This window comes from Ornithodoros turicata, chromosome 2 (genome assembly GCF_037126465.1).
Source record: "Ornithodoros turicata isolate Travis chromosome 2, ASM3712646v1, whole genome shotgun sequence".
In the NCBI taxonomy this organism is placed as follows: Eukaryota; Metazoa; Arthropoda; class Arachnida; order Ixodida; family Argasidae; genus Ornithodoros; species Ornithodoros turicata.
Genome location: NC_088202.1, coordinates 61,160,607 through 61,174,088, shown reverse-complemented (window position 1 = coordinate 61,174,088; position 13,482 = coordinate 61,160,607). Strand labels below are relative to the sequence as shown.

Here is a 13,482-nt window from a genome sequence, read left to right as displayed (position 1 = left end):
CGTTCGCACCGGTGGGTCACGTGCGACCGAGCTCACCGGAATAAACGGTGATCTGTTGGCCAAGTAGACCGCTGTGCGGCCCAGATACGCCGAAGTGATGTCGTTTCTGCGCTCGAGGAATGCGCAGGGATCGAGAATCTACCCGTTAAAAAAGGACTCGTTACGAGTTAAGTTACCGTGTGTAAAACGTAACTAAGTTAATAACGAAGTTCTTCAGCCTGAACTGTAACTCGAAGTTACGGAGTTACTTTAAAAAAAGAACGAGTTACTTCTAAGTTACTTCGGACCCAAGATAGCACTACACAGGTTCAGCGCGCGTGAGCAGTTGAGTTCGACCAGAAATACGCACTTCTTGAACGCAAAAGGAGGGAGCGGGGCGTTCGCACCGGTGGGCCACGTGCGATCGAGCTCACCGGAATAGATGGCCAGATAGACCGCTTTGTGGTCCAGATAAGCCGAATTGATGTCGTTTCTGCGACTGAGGAGTGTCGCAGGGATCGAGAATTTACCCGTCAAAAAGAACTCGTTACGAGTTAAGTTAGAGTGTAAAACGTAACTAAGCTAATAATGAAGTTCTTCAGCCTGAACTGATTTACATCTCGAGGTACGTGGCCGTTTAAGGATATTTGAGAAGGAGAGTATATTCAAATAATGGTTGTCTCCAATTCTGCTGTGTCTCAAATTTCGCGAAAATACGTACGGTGGCACAAAACGGTAATTAATAAGTTTTAGGTAAGTAGTCGTTTAGTAGTTACATGTTCTGTCCCACAGGACGACCGCCTTACCACTGCAACAAAATGGCATCTCTGGTGCTCCCACAACTTTTTTTTTAAATATGTAACGGATAAAAAAACACCCTGCGCGTCCTAGCTGATGCACGTGCCGAATATGACAAGCTACGTGTGAAACAAACAATCCAAAGTTCCCTGAGCAAGGCGACAAAAGAAAGGGACACAGACAACGACGAGGCAACTTCCAAAATTGAACGCTGCGCAGGTAACCCTTCCATAGCAAGACCATAGCATGAAGTCGGCACTGGTTTAGTCGGTCACGTTCTCTAAAACGGTTAAAAGTCAATCGACTTAACGTTCTGTGAACTGTTTAAAAGCCCTAGTTTCCGCTGTTATCTCTCTTCGTATTCATGGTTTCATCTCAATAAACTCACCGTTGCTTTGCTGATCTGTAGTGCTTGGCGTCTTCCGGTCTCCTTAGAAAAACTTCACGCGTACTCAAGCACATGCCCTGCAACACAGGATATATGCATGAAGCATGCAAACGGGGACAGTATGACGTCCGTTTTTCTTGTTTTTGTTGTTTTGCACATGGTGCAGTGGTGCACGTCGACTCCCATTCTCTACGTACTAAATAGGTTATTGGGAAGGATCCCAAGTTTCTGACTCAATTGGGCTGAGTATTCGTGCACCCCACACTTAAGGGGCACTCGAATAGTCGAGCGCACCGAAACAGATTGATGTGTTTCGATGCTCCATGCATTAGCCCACCAGTTTAGACAGTTAATGTCACCTTCTCGCTGAATTATTTTTTTCATTCCTCCCTGAGTTTAAATGTGATATGATGCGCGCAGTAAGGGCTGTGCATTTCTAATACAACAGTACGACAAAAACAACCAAAGAAATGTTTCTACATACGAGCCCTGCGTATATGAAGAAGAGCTGGTTGCGGGTGTGGTTCATCCCCTCCACGTAACAGTCACCACCTGCGCCTAGGGACTGAAACAAGTGTTTTTCATCATACAGGGTGTTCCATGATGGAACCATGACAGAAATTCATAGTATATAACATAGGAAACGGAGAGAAATGCGTTCAAGGGATTTTTTTTTTCTGTCAGGAACATTTGACACATATCGATACATTTTATTTCATTTCAATTGATAGAAATTTAATTTCTCGAATTTAACTGCGAAATTTCCGAAGTTAACCTAACATTTTCTTTGCGGAAATGGTTTCCTCGTGGTCCACCTGAATGCAGCCTTCTGCTCACCTGGGGTATGAAAGCATAAACAGAACAGACGCGCACTAGAGGACTGTCCCTTCGGGGAAATGGAAAGTCTGTCAAGAAACCATGACTGAAGAAGGTAATAAAGGCCTCAAGTGAGCCGCACATTGTATATTTGTGGCCGTAATTCTGCCGTTTCTTTAGCAATAATTCGCGTCTTAGAGTTGAGTTTCAAGGGTAAGGTATTACTAGCATTACTGGTGTAATGTACAGAAGTTTTAGTATTATGTATTATAATTAGTAGCTAATCTTATGTATCTCTATTGTAATACAGCCGTCCCCTGTTTTTCCGGAATTCATTTATTCGAGTCCTGCGCTATCCGGACAAAAATCGTGGGGATAGATTTAAGTCAATGCGTTTTAGTTTCATTTATCCGGGCATCAGCTTCCGGATCCAGACAAGAATTTCCAGGGACCACTATAGAAGACTACCCAACATCCCGCCTCACTTATCCGGTGTTGGGTTAGAGTCTGTGTGCGACATACGTTTTCGCCAGCGGGGGCGACAAGCATGAGGGTAGAGTGATCTGCTCCATACTGTGCTTAAACGTCACAAAGTCATTACAAGACACGTCCTCCCAAGGCGCGCGCTGCTCCCTGGAACTTTTCTAAATGGCCTATTGCAATGACGACAGCTGTGAGTCAGATGACGGCACTGAAGAAGCATGTGTGATGTTTTTGAGCAGAAGGGTAATGTTCCTGAAGTTATTTATTGCAATAACCGGGCATCCGCACGAGCGAGTTTTTCGGGCAAGATTTCGGCGGAGGCACGAGGGCGAGGGGAGCGGCGTCATAGTTTCTTGGGTAGACGTGAACCACGTCACGTCTTCTCGTGCACTCGTCTGTCGCCGAGAGATTCTGTGCGCGCTCTATAAAATTTCTCCGACCAGAAACTGCGTCTGATACCTACGCTGCGTCCAGTGTCGTCCTCCGTCGCGTTTTTGAGTAATTTCTCCACCGTCACTTCAGGCGTCGTTCGTGTGCGCTTGGCATTTCTTCCGCGATATCTAGTTGGCGCGTGCTTTTCCTCCCCGCTCTCCTTTGCCGACATCTCGCAAGATAAAGTCGCTCGTGCGGACACGCGGTGACTAAGAGCTAAGGGGAGCTTGGTGCTTTAGTAGGCCCGGTGTCACCAAAGCTGGCTAACTTTGAACCAATATGATGGATTGTTAAAACTTGAAGTTAACGCTCAATTATTCTTTTTTTTTTTTTTTTTTTTTGCAAACATTAGTTGGTGACGTGGTGAATTTTTCAGTGACAATGATTCCCTTTTATGAAGCACAGTTAAGCATAAAATTCAAGGTATGGGACGGTTAATCTCGGTTCAAGTGTTAATTGGCGTTGGTGAAACCGGGCCGTGATCTTCCACAAATGAGTATCGGCAGTTTCATATGGATTACGAAATAAATATGGGCTTCATCGACAGCTCAAAATATCGTGTACCACTTATCCGGATGCCCCGCTATCCGGACATTTTCGCTGGGCTCAACGGGGGCCGACTACAAAATATGAGTATTTCTGCCCATGCCCTTCTACACATACTACGCGTAGGAACATGTGTAGTTACTAGACATACCATACTACACATCACTATGTTACTACAATCGTCGAAACCGGTTGCACTGAAAAGCTTACATTTAGCATAAGTCTCACTGAATGGGTCCTGATGCTGTCAGAGCAATTGCGAGACGGTGTAAATACACCGTCTCGCAATTGCTCTGAAACCACCAGGACCCATTCATTGATAAAGAGGTTTCGATGCTACTATTAGCATCGAAACCTCTTTGTCAATGATCTTCCTACCAACTATTATTCATTGATGCGCTTGTGACGTTTCCGTTATGTTGTTCCGCCTTCGTGGCATGCTTATTCGTGCTGTGTCTTAATTTTGCTTCCCCTAAGCACACAGCACATCCTGAGCGGAATAAATGTTCGTCTCATTGCCTATTGCAATTCTGGTCCAAACGTGAAAAGCCGACACAGGCGAACACATTCAGCTGCGTAAGAGACCAAAGGACTAAAAAAAAAAGATAATTACAGATACGATAAATGTCTGTCGAGGGGCGGGGCACTCGTCGAGAAGGGCACGTGATAAGACACGTGCATTGCGCTCTTCGCGCAATACGTGAGGGACGTGTTATACGTCACATGCGATGTGTCACGTGCCCATCTTTTTGAATTTCCCGCCACTCATTAGCTCGTAACAACCATAACGACGATGAAACGATTCAGCCCTCTGGTCGGTACTCCAGAACATATCTATGTTAGTGGTGGCAGCACTGATAAATAATTACCTTGAAAGCAACCTGAAGTCCAGCATTGTCTCCCACGTCTCTTATGTGAGTAATTTGCCGAACGTTCTAAGAAAGAAATGAAGAAAGAGACCATAAGAAAATCTTTAGTAGCACCAACATGGAGAGCCCCTTCTAAGATTCTGTGATACACGGGAATTATGACACACTTCCTTTTCAGTCGTAAACGTGTGATAACTGAACAAATTGCGTTGCCTTTCTTCATTTTCCCTTTAACGATTTTTTTTCCGACTTCCCCCACAGGGTCCTTCACCTGCCAATGGATATGCTGTTCCAGCTTGGTATGTAGTTCTCGTTTTATGAAAAATTCGACCTGTCCATTCGAAGCAGCTCTTTCCCTTCTCTTTGCTTGTTGCTCCGCGACGAAGAAGGCGTGCATAATAATAGTAATAACAATAAGAATACTTTATTCATGAATGCGTGAAATGGAAGTGAGCGAAAACCGGGAGGATGGGACTTGATGAGGCCCATCTTCCATACAGGAGAAGGCAGCAGAAAGCAACTGGTGATCACATTAATATAACCGCTATGTGATTCACACTAACATATGATATAAAACGGAAACAGGCACAGTAAATTCCAACATTCGTAGGCTGTAATTGGTGCAGCGGCGGGGAATAACCCTGCGGCGGCCAAGACAAAGGGGATAATGGTGCGTTTACCATAACGACAAGAATGCTTCGTTATTTGGTTTAATTGCTGCGCAATATGTCATAGACAAGCTGTAGCTGTATGATTTCCAGATCTGAATAATTTTATATTTTTCAGAAGACAATTTGTGGTATGACGAAATGAAATATCTTCTAGTATAATAAGCACCATTTCTGAGTGAGGAATGGGCCGCCATGTCCACCCCACACCAAATGGCAGTAATTCAGGTGCAATTGTATTAAGGCTTCATATATTATTCTAATGATTCCTGGAGCAAGTATCTACGCCTAGGTAATGCACCAATAACCCTTGAGAGTTTCAGTGTCCTTTGTTCGATATGATATGACCAGGACATCGATTCTGTAAAATACACACCAAGAGTTTTAACCACGCTACACATTCCAATGACGTCGCTTGCAATTTGAGTATTTGACTTCAAAAGAACTTTCTTATCCTTCGGTTTAAACAGTACCAGTTTTTCGTGTTCTTTTTTACATTGATTTTAAACAGTTTAATTCTGAGAAAAGACGTACTTGTAAAAAGTGTAATATAAAAACGGTGATGTAAAATGTACTTTACTGTAAAGAAATAAATGTGCAGTAAAACCTGTAATGGAAAAGAATATTGGCTTCTGTTACTAGGGCATCACCTTCAGTACCGGAGAGGAGAATACTGCTATCCCCTGCATACATTATAAATTTTGCGTCAGAACCCACAGCTACAGCTACTGGTTATGTTCATGATCAGTCCAGGAGCAGAGACAAATACGGTTTGAACTAGTTCACGGATCCGTACTTATACTTTAGGGGCAAATCTTCGGTCTTCCTGAGTACCTCCTGCTTCATTGTTTGCTGATCGTTTGTTTGTTGTCCGAAGTGTACTGCTCATCCGCAATATGCTGGTAGTAGTCAGGACCGTTGATTAATAAGCGTTGCAGCTCCTGTTTTTGTCGACGAGTCCAAAGATCTAAATGCTGCCGTCCAGCATGACATCATTCTGGGTTCTTGTTTACGGTCTAATTATTTGAAGGCCTCAGATGTTCACGGGCCCCAAACTGAAATCGAGTGGCGGACCACACTGACCTTAGAGCACATCATGGAGGGTCACATCGAAAAGAATGGCATAGCATAAAATAACCATACCATACCATAAAAAATTACACAAAAAAGAGGAGCAGTGTAGCTATTGGGAGCCGGACGATGTGTGCGGGATTCATGATTGAAAAACTTGACTTGACGCACCAAGAAAAATAAATATGCTGCCTTTCAAATCGAGTACTGAAAATACGAAAAACGATTCGAGAAAAATACGTAGTGCTTCACCAACTTATTGATGACAATGTTCAGATGGACTGAAAGAACGCCGTATTCAAATATGTCGCTATTTGACTTAGTCCGGTAATTAAAATGGGCCATCTTAATCTTCACATGAGTTACAGGGGTAGTCTACCAAGTTGCACGCGAACACCAGGTTGCCGTGTCCGTAACTTGGTGAGGTTCATCATCCACGAGAAATTCTCACATGCTCATGCACATGCTCATATTGAGCTCCCTGGACTAGGGTATAAGTTTACCTCAGAGCCTTCCACAGAATGGTTATTGTACAGCGACTTGAAGCAGCTTCTCCTTTTTTCCTCTTCTTCTCTCGAGTGCTTTGACCAGTAATTGTGTTCAGGCAAAGCACCGTCTCCTCTAAACCAGCCGCCTAAAATGATAATGATAATAATAATATGTAATTGCACAGGACAGCGAGATTCGAAACAGACAACGGCTTGATCAATTAGTTGGACGGTGGTACAGATCCCGACAAAAGTTTACGGAACACCAGAGCGACGTATTTCTTGATCTCAGCGACACCCTAGCGGCGAACGGGAGTGGACACACTTACTGAGAGGTGCGTTGAGTACCCGGTCACCTGTTTGTAAGTCTATCTGCTCCAGTTTTCTGCAACCGTGTCGTTCAGATGACTATATACACCACTCCAGTGTTCCGTAAACTTTTGTCGGGACCTGTACGTCTCTTTAGTCACATCAACACATATTTATATGTACTACCCGAACAAAAAACGACATCAGAACAGTCTGATGTAAACATCAGAATCCCCGATGTAAAAGCAACAAACCTGATGTACCCATTTAAGTCGTCGCAGCACGTTGATGTAACACGTATCTCATTTTTGCTCTGGTGTCCTGAGAGCATCCTGATGCGCCACAAGATGCATCCACTCGATCAAAAAGTGACATCAGGAAAGTGTCAGAGAAACATACCATGATTATTGACGTAAGTGAATAAAAGCATGATGCCCCCTCCTGGTGTTCTCGGAGCTCGCTTATGTATAAACAGGCTATTCCGTTCATGTCGCAAAAAAAAAAGAGAAAAAGAAAAGAAAAAGAAAACCTCACGTTATTCTCGTATATTTCGATGCCTACCTTTCACTGACAATCTGTAGCAGCAGTGTCTCTCGAGATGGTATTTCTAGGTTAACTTCGTACGAAGTGACATGGAAGAGAGGCTAAAGCATTTTTCCGGACGTGGTGGTGAAAACTCACTGAATCCCACCGAAGTTGAATGGCGCTTTTCCACAAGGCACGCGAACTGAACGGGAAATCGTGAGTCTCCGGGTGCGCGCAAAACAGATGAACATTATCGCCGAGCAGCCGAGTGCTTCAGGATTTTTTTCTTTTTTTTTTTTTTGTCTTCACTGTTCGTTGTTAGGGGGGGGATATGTTTAATAGAGTGAAAGAAAAAAGGAGGAAAAGAAAAAAAAAGCAAATGTGAGCCAGGCTATTGCCAGCTTGCTATTCCGAAAAAGAGAAATAAAGAAAAAAGATAAAGAAGGAAACTGAAAATAAAGAAAAAGAAAGGGGGAAATGAAAAAATTAAAGAAAACAGCCACGCAGTGTAGTGCAGTACAGCACGAATGTCCAGTCAGAGGACAGACGCAAGGCCCGAGTCTTTCAAGAAGCGGAGCTGGGCTGTAGTTACGTCCCACTGAGTAGACCGAGGGACGGGACCAAGGAGGGTGGCCATGGACAATGTGCTGCAGCCCATTATGATTCAGCTCTTTAGCTGTATTAGACGGCGATGGAGGGCTGCCGTTGGGGAATGTGCTGCTGGCAGTGCAGGAGACAATGAGGAATGTCGGTCACCTCGCCACAGCTGGAACACAAGCGGCAGCTGGACTGGCCCATTTTGTAAAGAAGCAATTGGGTGCGGGCAACGTTGAGACGGAGGCGGTGCAGCAGTGATTCCTCCTGACGACTGCAGCGACACGCAATGAAAAAGGTAACTGAGGGGTCGATGGACTGCACGTGACTGTTGTAGGCGGCGCCCTGAGGTCTAAATGCTTGGGCACGGGCTGCACACCGGCGGCGAATAGCTAAATGGCAAGCCGAAAGTGTAAGTGGTGGACGTGCAGTGGCAGGAGTAGCAGCTGCGGCGGCTTGTCTTGCAGCCGCGTTTGCGCGTCTGTTACCGGTCAGGCTCACATTACCGGGCACCCATTGAAGGAACAAAGCATGGCCATTGGCACGGACTCTGTTGTACATGTGAATGATCATGCTGGGTATTGTATGAGGTTGGTGCGGGGCGACATCAAGCGGAGGAGGGATGCCTTGCTGTCGGTGAGGACGACCCATTTCCGAGGCGGCAAGTCAATAATGTATTCCAGGGCGGTAAGAATGGCGAACAGTTCAGCCTCGGTGGTCGACATGGGATAGGGCAGTTTGTAGGCCTGTTCATGGTCTGTATCCGTAACGTAAAAGGCTGCGCCCGATGCGTCAGGCATTACGGAGGCATCGGTGAAGATTTGTCTGAAGTGGGGATGAGTAGAGGTGAGGTTGGCCAAAGCAAGTTGTTGGGTAACCACAGGGCTGATTGCCGGTTTTCAGGGAAGGTCTGGTATAGTGGCGTGAATGCGAGGCCGCTTTAGGGTCCGCATTGCTGGCACAAAGGGAGTGGCAGGTGTCGAGGACGGGAAATAGTCTCGTAACTTCCGTGGGCTAAACAGTTCTTCCAGAGGGCGCCTGAACAGTTGTTCGCGAAGAACTTCCGTCCGCTAAACAGTTGTTCCGAAGCACACTGAATCAGTTCTTACTGTAGAACTCCCGCAGGCGTAAGAGTTCTTCCGGGAAAAGGTGGAACGGTTATTCGTGTAGAACATTTGCTTGTTGTACAGTTCTCCCGAAGAACGCCTATACACTTAATCATGAAGAACTAATTGCATCAGCTCCTTAAAGAACCCTTTAGTTGAAAAATTCGCACGGGCTGAAGAACTGAAAAACGTTCTTTTCCGAACAGTTATTTTCCTGCACGTGTGAATGCCGCGGAATGGAGGAGAAGGGATGGAAAAACGTTGAAGGAAGAGATAAAAAGGGATCTGGATTATTTATATTTGGGACTGCAGATATATGTCTTGCAGACTAAGGCTACCTCGATTTCATTCTGATGATATCTAAGAACGTTTGACACGTAATAAATGGTGGGACTTCACTACTAGATGAAGACACAACTGGGGTATAGGCGATAGTGCGTCATTCTGTGTTGCCGACAGCGAGATGCCGGTATGTTGTCCACGAGTGTCCTTACGTCTACGACAGTAATTCAACCACCAAAATCTAGGGAGTAAATTTTATTGTCTTCATTAACTTAAAATTTGAGAGATACAGATGAATAGGAATAGTATTGGACTTGAATAGAAATCGCCGTTCAGGGGTTCCTTTCCTTTTGTTTGTTCATACATGTATTCAATATAAAGACTGATTCACATTATTTGTTTACGGCTGAGTACAGAGTCACGTATGTGTACCTTAGTTCCTTCCGGAAGGATGTTCCGTTACAATGATTCGCTGTCAGCTGACGTAACACGCAAGCGCGACCGTAAAGGCAGCAATGTGAATCAGCCACTACACTGAATGTCTGTGACATTTATGTTTATATACGTACCATTTCGGTCTAAACCATACGTCATGACTCGTGCTACGCTCCATCCAAGCAGTCCAGTGAGCGCTTCACTGAAACAGAAATTAGAATCCACCTTGTCGGAAATTTACCCTTTGACACTCGGCAGAAACACTGTTTCTAATGGTGCTTTTCTACATAATTGGGTTGTTTTCAAAGTCACTATTGAGTTGTTTGTGAAAGTACAAAAACCGAAATACAGTGAAACTTGCTTAATATGAGCCCCGTTAATCTGACATGCTCGCTTTATGGCCGGTTTTCTTGGGACCCGTATCGCCGCCATGTAAATCCACCTCTTTAGAATGACAATTCGCTTGCCCGACAATAAACGAGATTTGTGTCACGTGTAGGGTCAACACATGTATTATTCTTTCGTTATTATGACCGCGGAAAAGAGATGTGATTACAACAGAGACAGTGAAACACAAAACTTGCGTGTTACCTGTATCTGTATCACACGCATTTCGCATTTCACTGCCTCGTTGGGAACGGTATACTGTTCAGGAAGTTTTGGAGGAGATTGTCGGAGTAAAGGTACTTCCGGAGTTGGACCACATGGAAGGTTGTCATCAAAGCGAGCAGGATGAAGCTTCACGCGACATCACAACATTTTCAACACATGTTGGAAATTTTCGGTTTCCAAGACTTACGTGTGGTATAACTTGTGCTCTTGAAATATTTCAGAAGCTAATACAGGATGTGATAAAGGGATGTGAAGGTGTTCGTAAGATTTCGGACCACATAATTGTATTTGCAAAATTGCAAGAACACGATGCCAGACTGGCAAAAGTGCTTCAAAAATTCAGAGACCACAACTAGACACTCAATGGAAGCAAGTGTAAGTTTCGACTCGACAAGCTTGAGTTCATCGGTCATACAATTTCTGGAGATGGCATTAGACCAAGCTCAGAAAAGATAAAAACACCTAAAGAAACAGAGGCTCGAAGGAACGTGTCTCATGAAAGAAGGTTTCTGAGACTGATCAATTATTATGCTTGGTTCCTCCCTCACGTAGCAGCGCGGACTGCAAAGTTGAGAGTACTAATAAAGAAAGGAGTCACATGGGAATGGACAGCTGAACATGAAAAAGATTTCAAGGTTCTAAAAGACAGTATGGCCCTAGCCCATGAGACACTGTTACAGTGCTGCCATATTATGACAAAAATGCTCAGACGAGGTTAGTCACAGATGTAAGCGGCACAGCAATCGGAGCAATACTTTTGTGAGCCAGAAAAGAGAAAAGCATAAGCCAATATTGCACCTGAACAAAGCATTGACCGACATATAAAAGAAGTATACGCTAACAGAAAAAAAATCGTTATCTCTAGCGTGGGCAGTTGAAAGATTCCGATTGTACTTGCACGGTATCACTTTTGAACTCATAACGGACCACAAAGAACAAATTTATGGGTTGAAGTCAAATCCCTCAGCTCGAATCGAAAGATAGATTGTGAGACCTATGCCATTTAAATACAAACCACACTCTTCAGAACGACCTTCACCTCCTAGCTGCTCCTAGGCGACCATCATCCCGAATGACATCGTTCTTGTCCCTAATTAGTTAAAAACGGGAGGCGCACTCCTTTGTTCTGCCGCTTGTGCAGTACATAATTGGTTAGAAAAAGGCATACGCCTCCCATATTGAACAAATCAGGGCGTGAATGATACTATTCGGGATGGTGGTTGACTAGGAGCATGCTGTGGGGTGAAGATCATTTTTAAGCGGTGAGCCGATCCTACCAATAGCAAGGAGCATGGTACAAGGAACAAGCTAGTTGAAGCTTGGAGTGGAGACTACCTACTTCTAAAGAGAAGGACAAAGCTCACAAGTTGAGTACTGAGTATTGCCCAGAAAAATGGAAAGTAATTGGAATAAATGGAACATGTGTATTAGTTAAAAATACAGAAGGAATAGTAAGAAGACGGAACGTGACTCATGTCAAGAAGTTTTATGAGAAGAAGAGTGTGAAGACACAGAACTATTTCATGGCAATGAAAATGTACTCTGTCCTTATGAGGCCGAAGAAATTTCACTAGGTGAAAGCACACAAACACTCCAGAGGATCACAGCAAGCAATTGATTGTTCGGAAAGTAGAGAGGAAAGGCCAAGGCGACCGGTTCGGATGCCAAGGATACATATGATGACTACGAAGTTTATTTTTATTTTCATAAACTTTTTTTATTCCGTGTTGGCACCGTTAAGCAACTGTGACTATGAGCGGCGTACAGATGTGGAGAGGCAGAAAGAGGACAGCAGGAAGGTGTGGGGGACAAGGTGTTAGTATGCGTCCTGAGCCGACTTCAGGGGGAACTATGCGCACATTCGTCTGGAAAGTCTTCGGAAAACTGAAAACCCAGGGAAAACCTCAGACAGCACAGCCGGTGGAAAGATTCCAACTCGTCACCTCCCAGTCTTCAGCACGACCTTGGCTGCCACCAACGAGGGGGACGCCTTAACACACTCGGCCATGCCGTTGGTTTTTGTGAACTAATTAAGTTCATGACCACATTGGTGTGAACCAGAGTGAAGACAGTATGGACATTGTGGACTGCCGTCTAGGGAGTGTTTTTTAAAACAGCGCAATGGAGCGCTCTCTGTGTGAAGGAAAATAAAGTTTGTTTAGTTGAAGCACCGTAAGGTGCACATGTGTTTCCTCACAGTGTATGTCATTCCACAGAAGATTGACACTAGAAACACTACAATTGTATAAACGTGCGCCTTGAGGCTTTCTATTTCTTGTTTTTTGAAGGCTCTACTCACCTGGGAAGTTCGCCATTAAAGAAGGGTTTTTGAAGGGTTGCAGAAGGAAACACTGGAAGTTTTTAAAGTGATACTGTGTTATATACTGAACACAACTTACTTCTCTATACTTTGAGCTTGATGGTCATTGCAATTGTATGGACGATATTTTCCCTTCATTTTTTTTGCGATACAGACTTTATGTAAAAAATTCAGTGGGGATTTAGCGGTAAATGCGAGAGAAATGCGTTACCATTAAGCGTGTTTTCTAATCGATACTCGACTTTCTCGGTATCCACTTCGGTCTAAACCCAACTTCCGGTTGTCCACTTTCCGTCTATTCTTGACTTCCAGTATCCACTTCCGGCCCAACTCGACTTCCGGTCCTCCATTTCCGGTCTAACCTGAATCCGGTTGGCCACCTCCGGTCTATACTCGACTTCCGGTTCGACACTTTCGATTACTATATGTGAGTCAATTTCCTTAAGTAGTAGAGAGACGGATAGAACCAAGCCGGGTGCGAGTACGTTCCATGAACCCCTGGGCCCTACCCTGAGCCCTGCGCGTATTTTTCCCTGCGCGGCGCGTGTGGGGAGGGTTGTCAGCGCGCTTATCGGTGGGGGAGGCATGCGTGCGCGCTTATCCTCTCACATTTTTCAGCCTGGGCAGACTTCTTGGGCCGACCTCACATATTTTTCCGACAGCAGATGAGCGGTTTACATGCAGGGACATGCAAAGAAGGGTCATACACAAAAAAGGACAAGTCAAAATATATTTATTAATGCCAATCAAGTTGAGATATA

At 44.6% G+C, this 13,482-nt stretch overlaps 1 protein-coding gene across 2 annotated transcripts in view; it reads right to left on the bottom strand.

The window, feature by feature from the left end:
• LOC135385481 (neprilysin-1-like) overlaps positions 1 to 13,482 on the bottom strand; it is a 146,104-nt gene that overhangs the window by 35,862 nt on the left and 96,760 nt on the right. For both annotated transcript variants that reach the window (XM_064614820.1, XM_064614819.1), the window contains exons 14-19: positions 12,701 to 12,752; positions 9,924 to 9,991; positions 6,554 to 6,684; positions 4,312 to 4,377; positions 1,650 to 1,730; positions 1,166 to 1,242 (exon numbers count right to left, since the gene is read on the bottom strand). In XM_064614820.1, the coding sequence (XP_064470890.1) occupies positions 1,166 to 1,242; positions 1,650 to 1,730; positions 4,312 to 4,377; positions 6,554 to 6,684; positions 9,924 to 9,991; positions 12,701 to 12,752 (475 nt within the window). The remainder of the gene's footprint in view (positions 1 to 1,165; positions 1,243 to 1,649; positions 1,731 to 4,311; positions 4,378 to 6,553; positions 6,685 to 9,923; positions 9,992 to 12,700; positions 12,753 to 13,482) is intronic.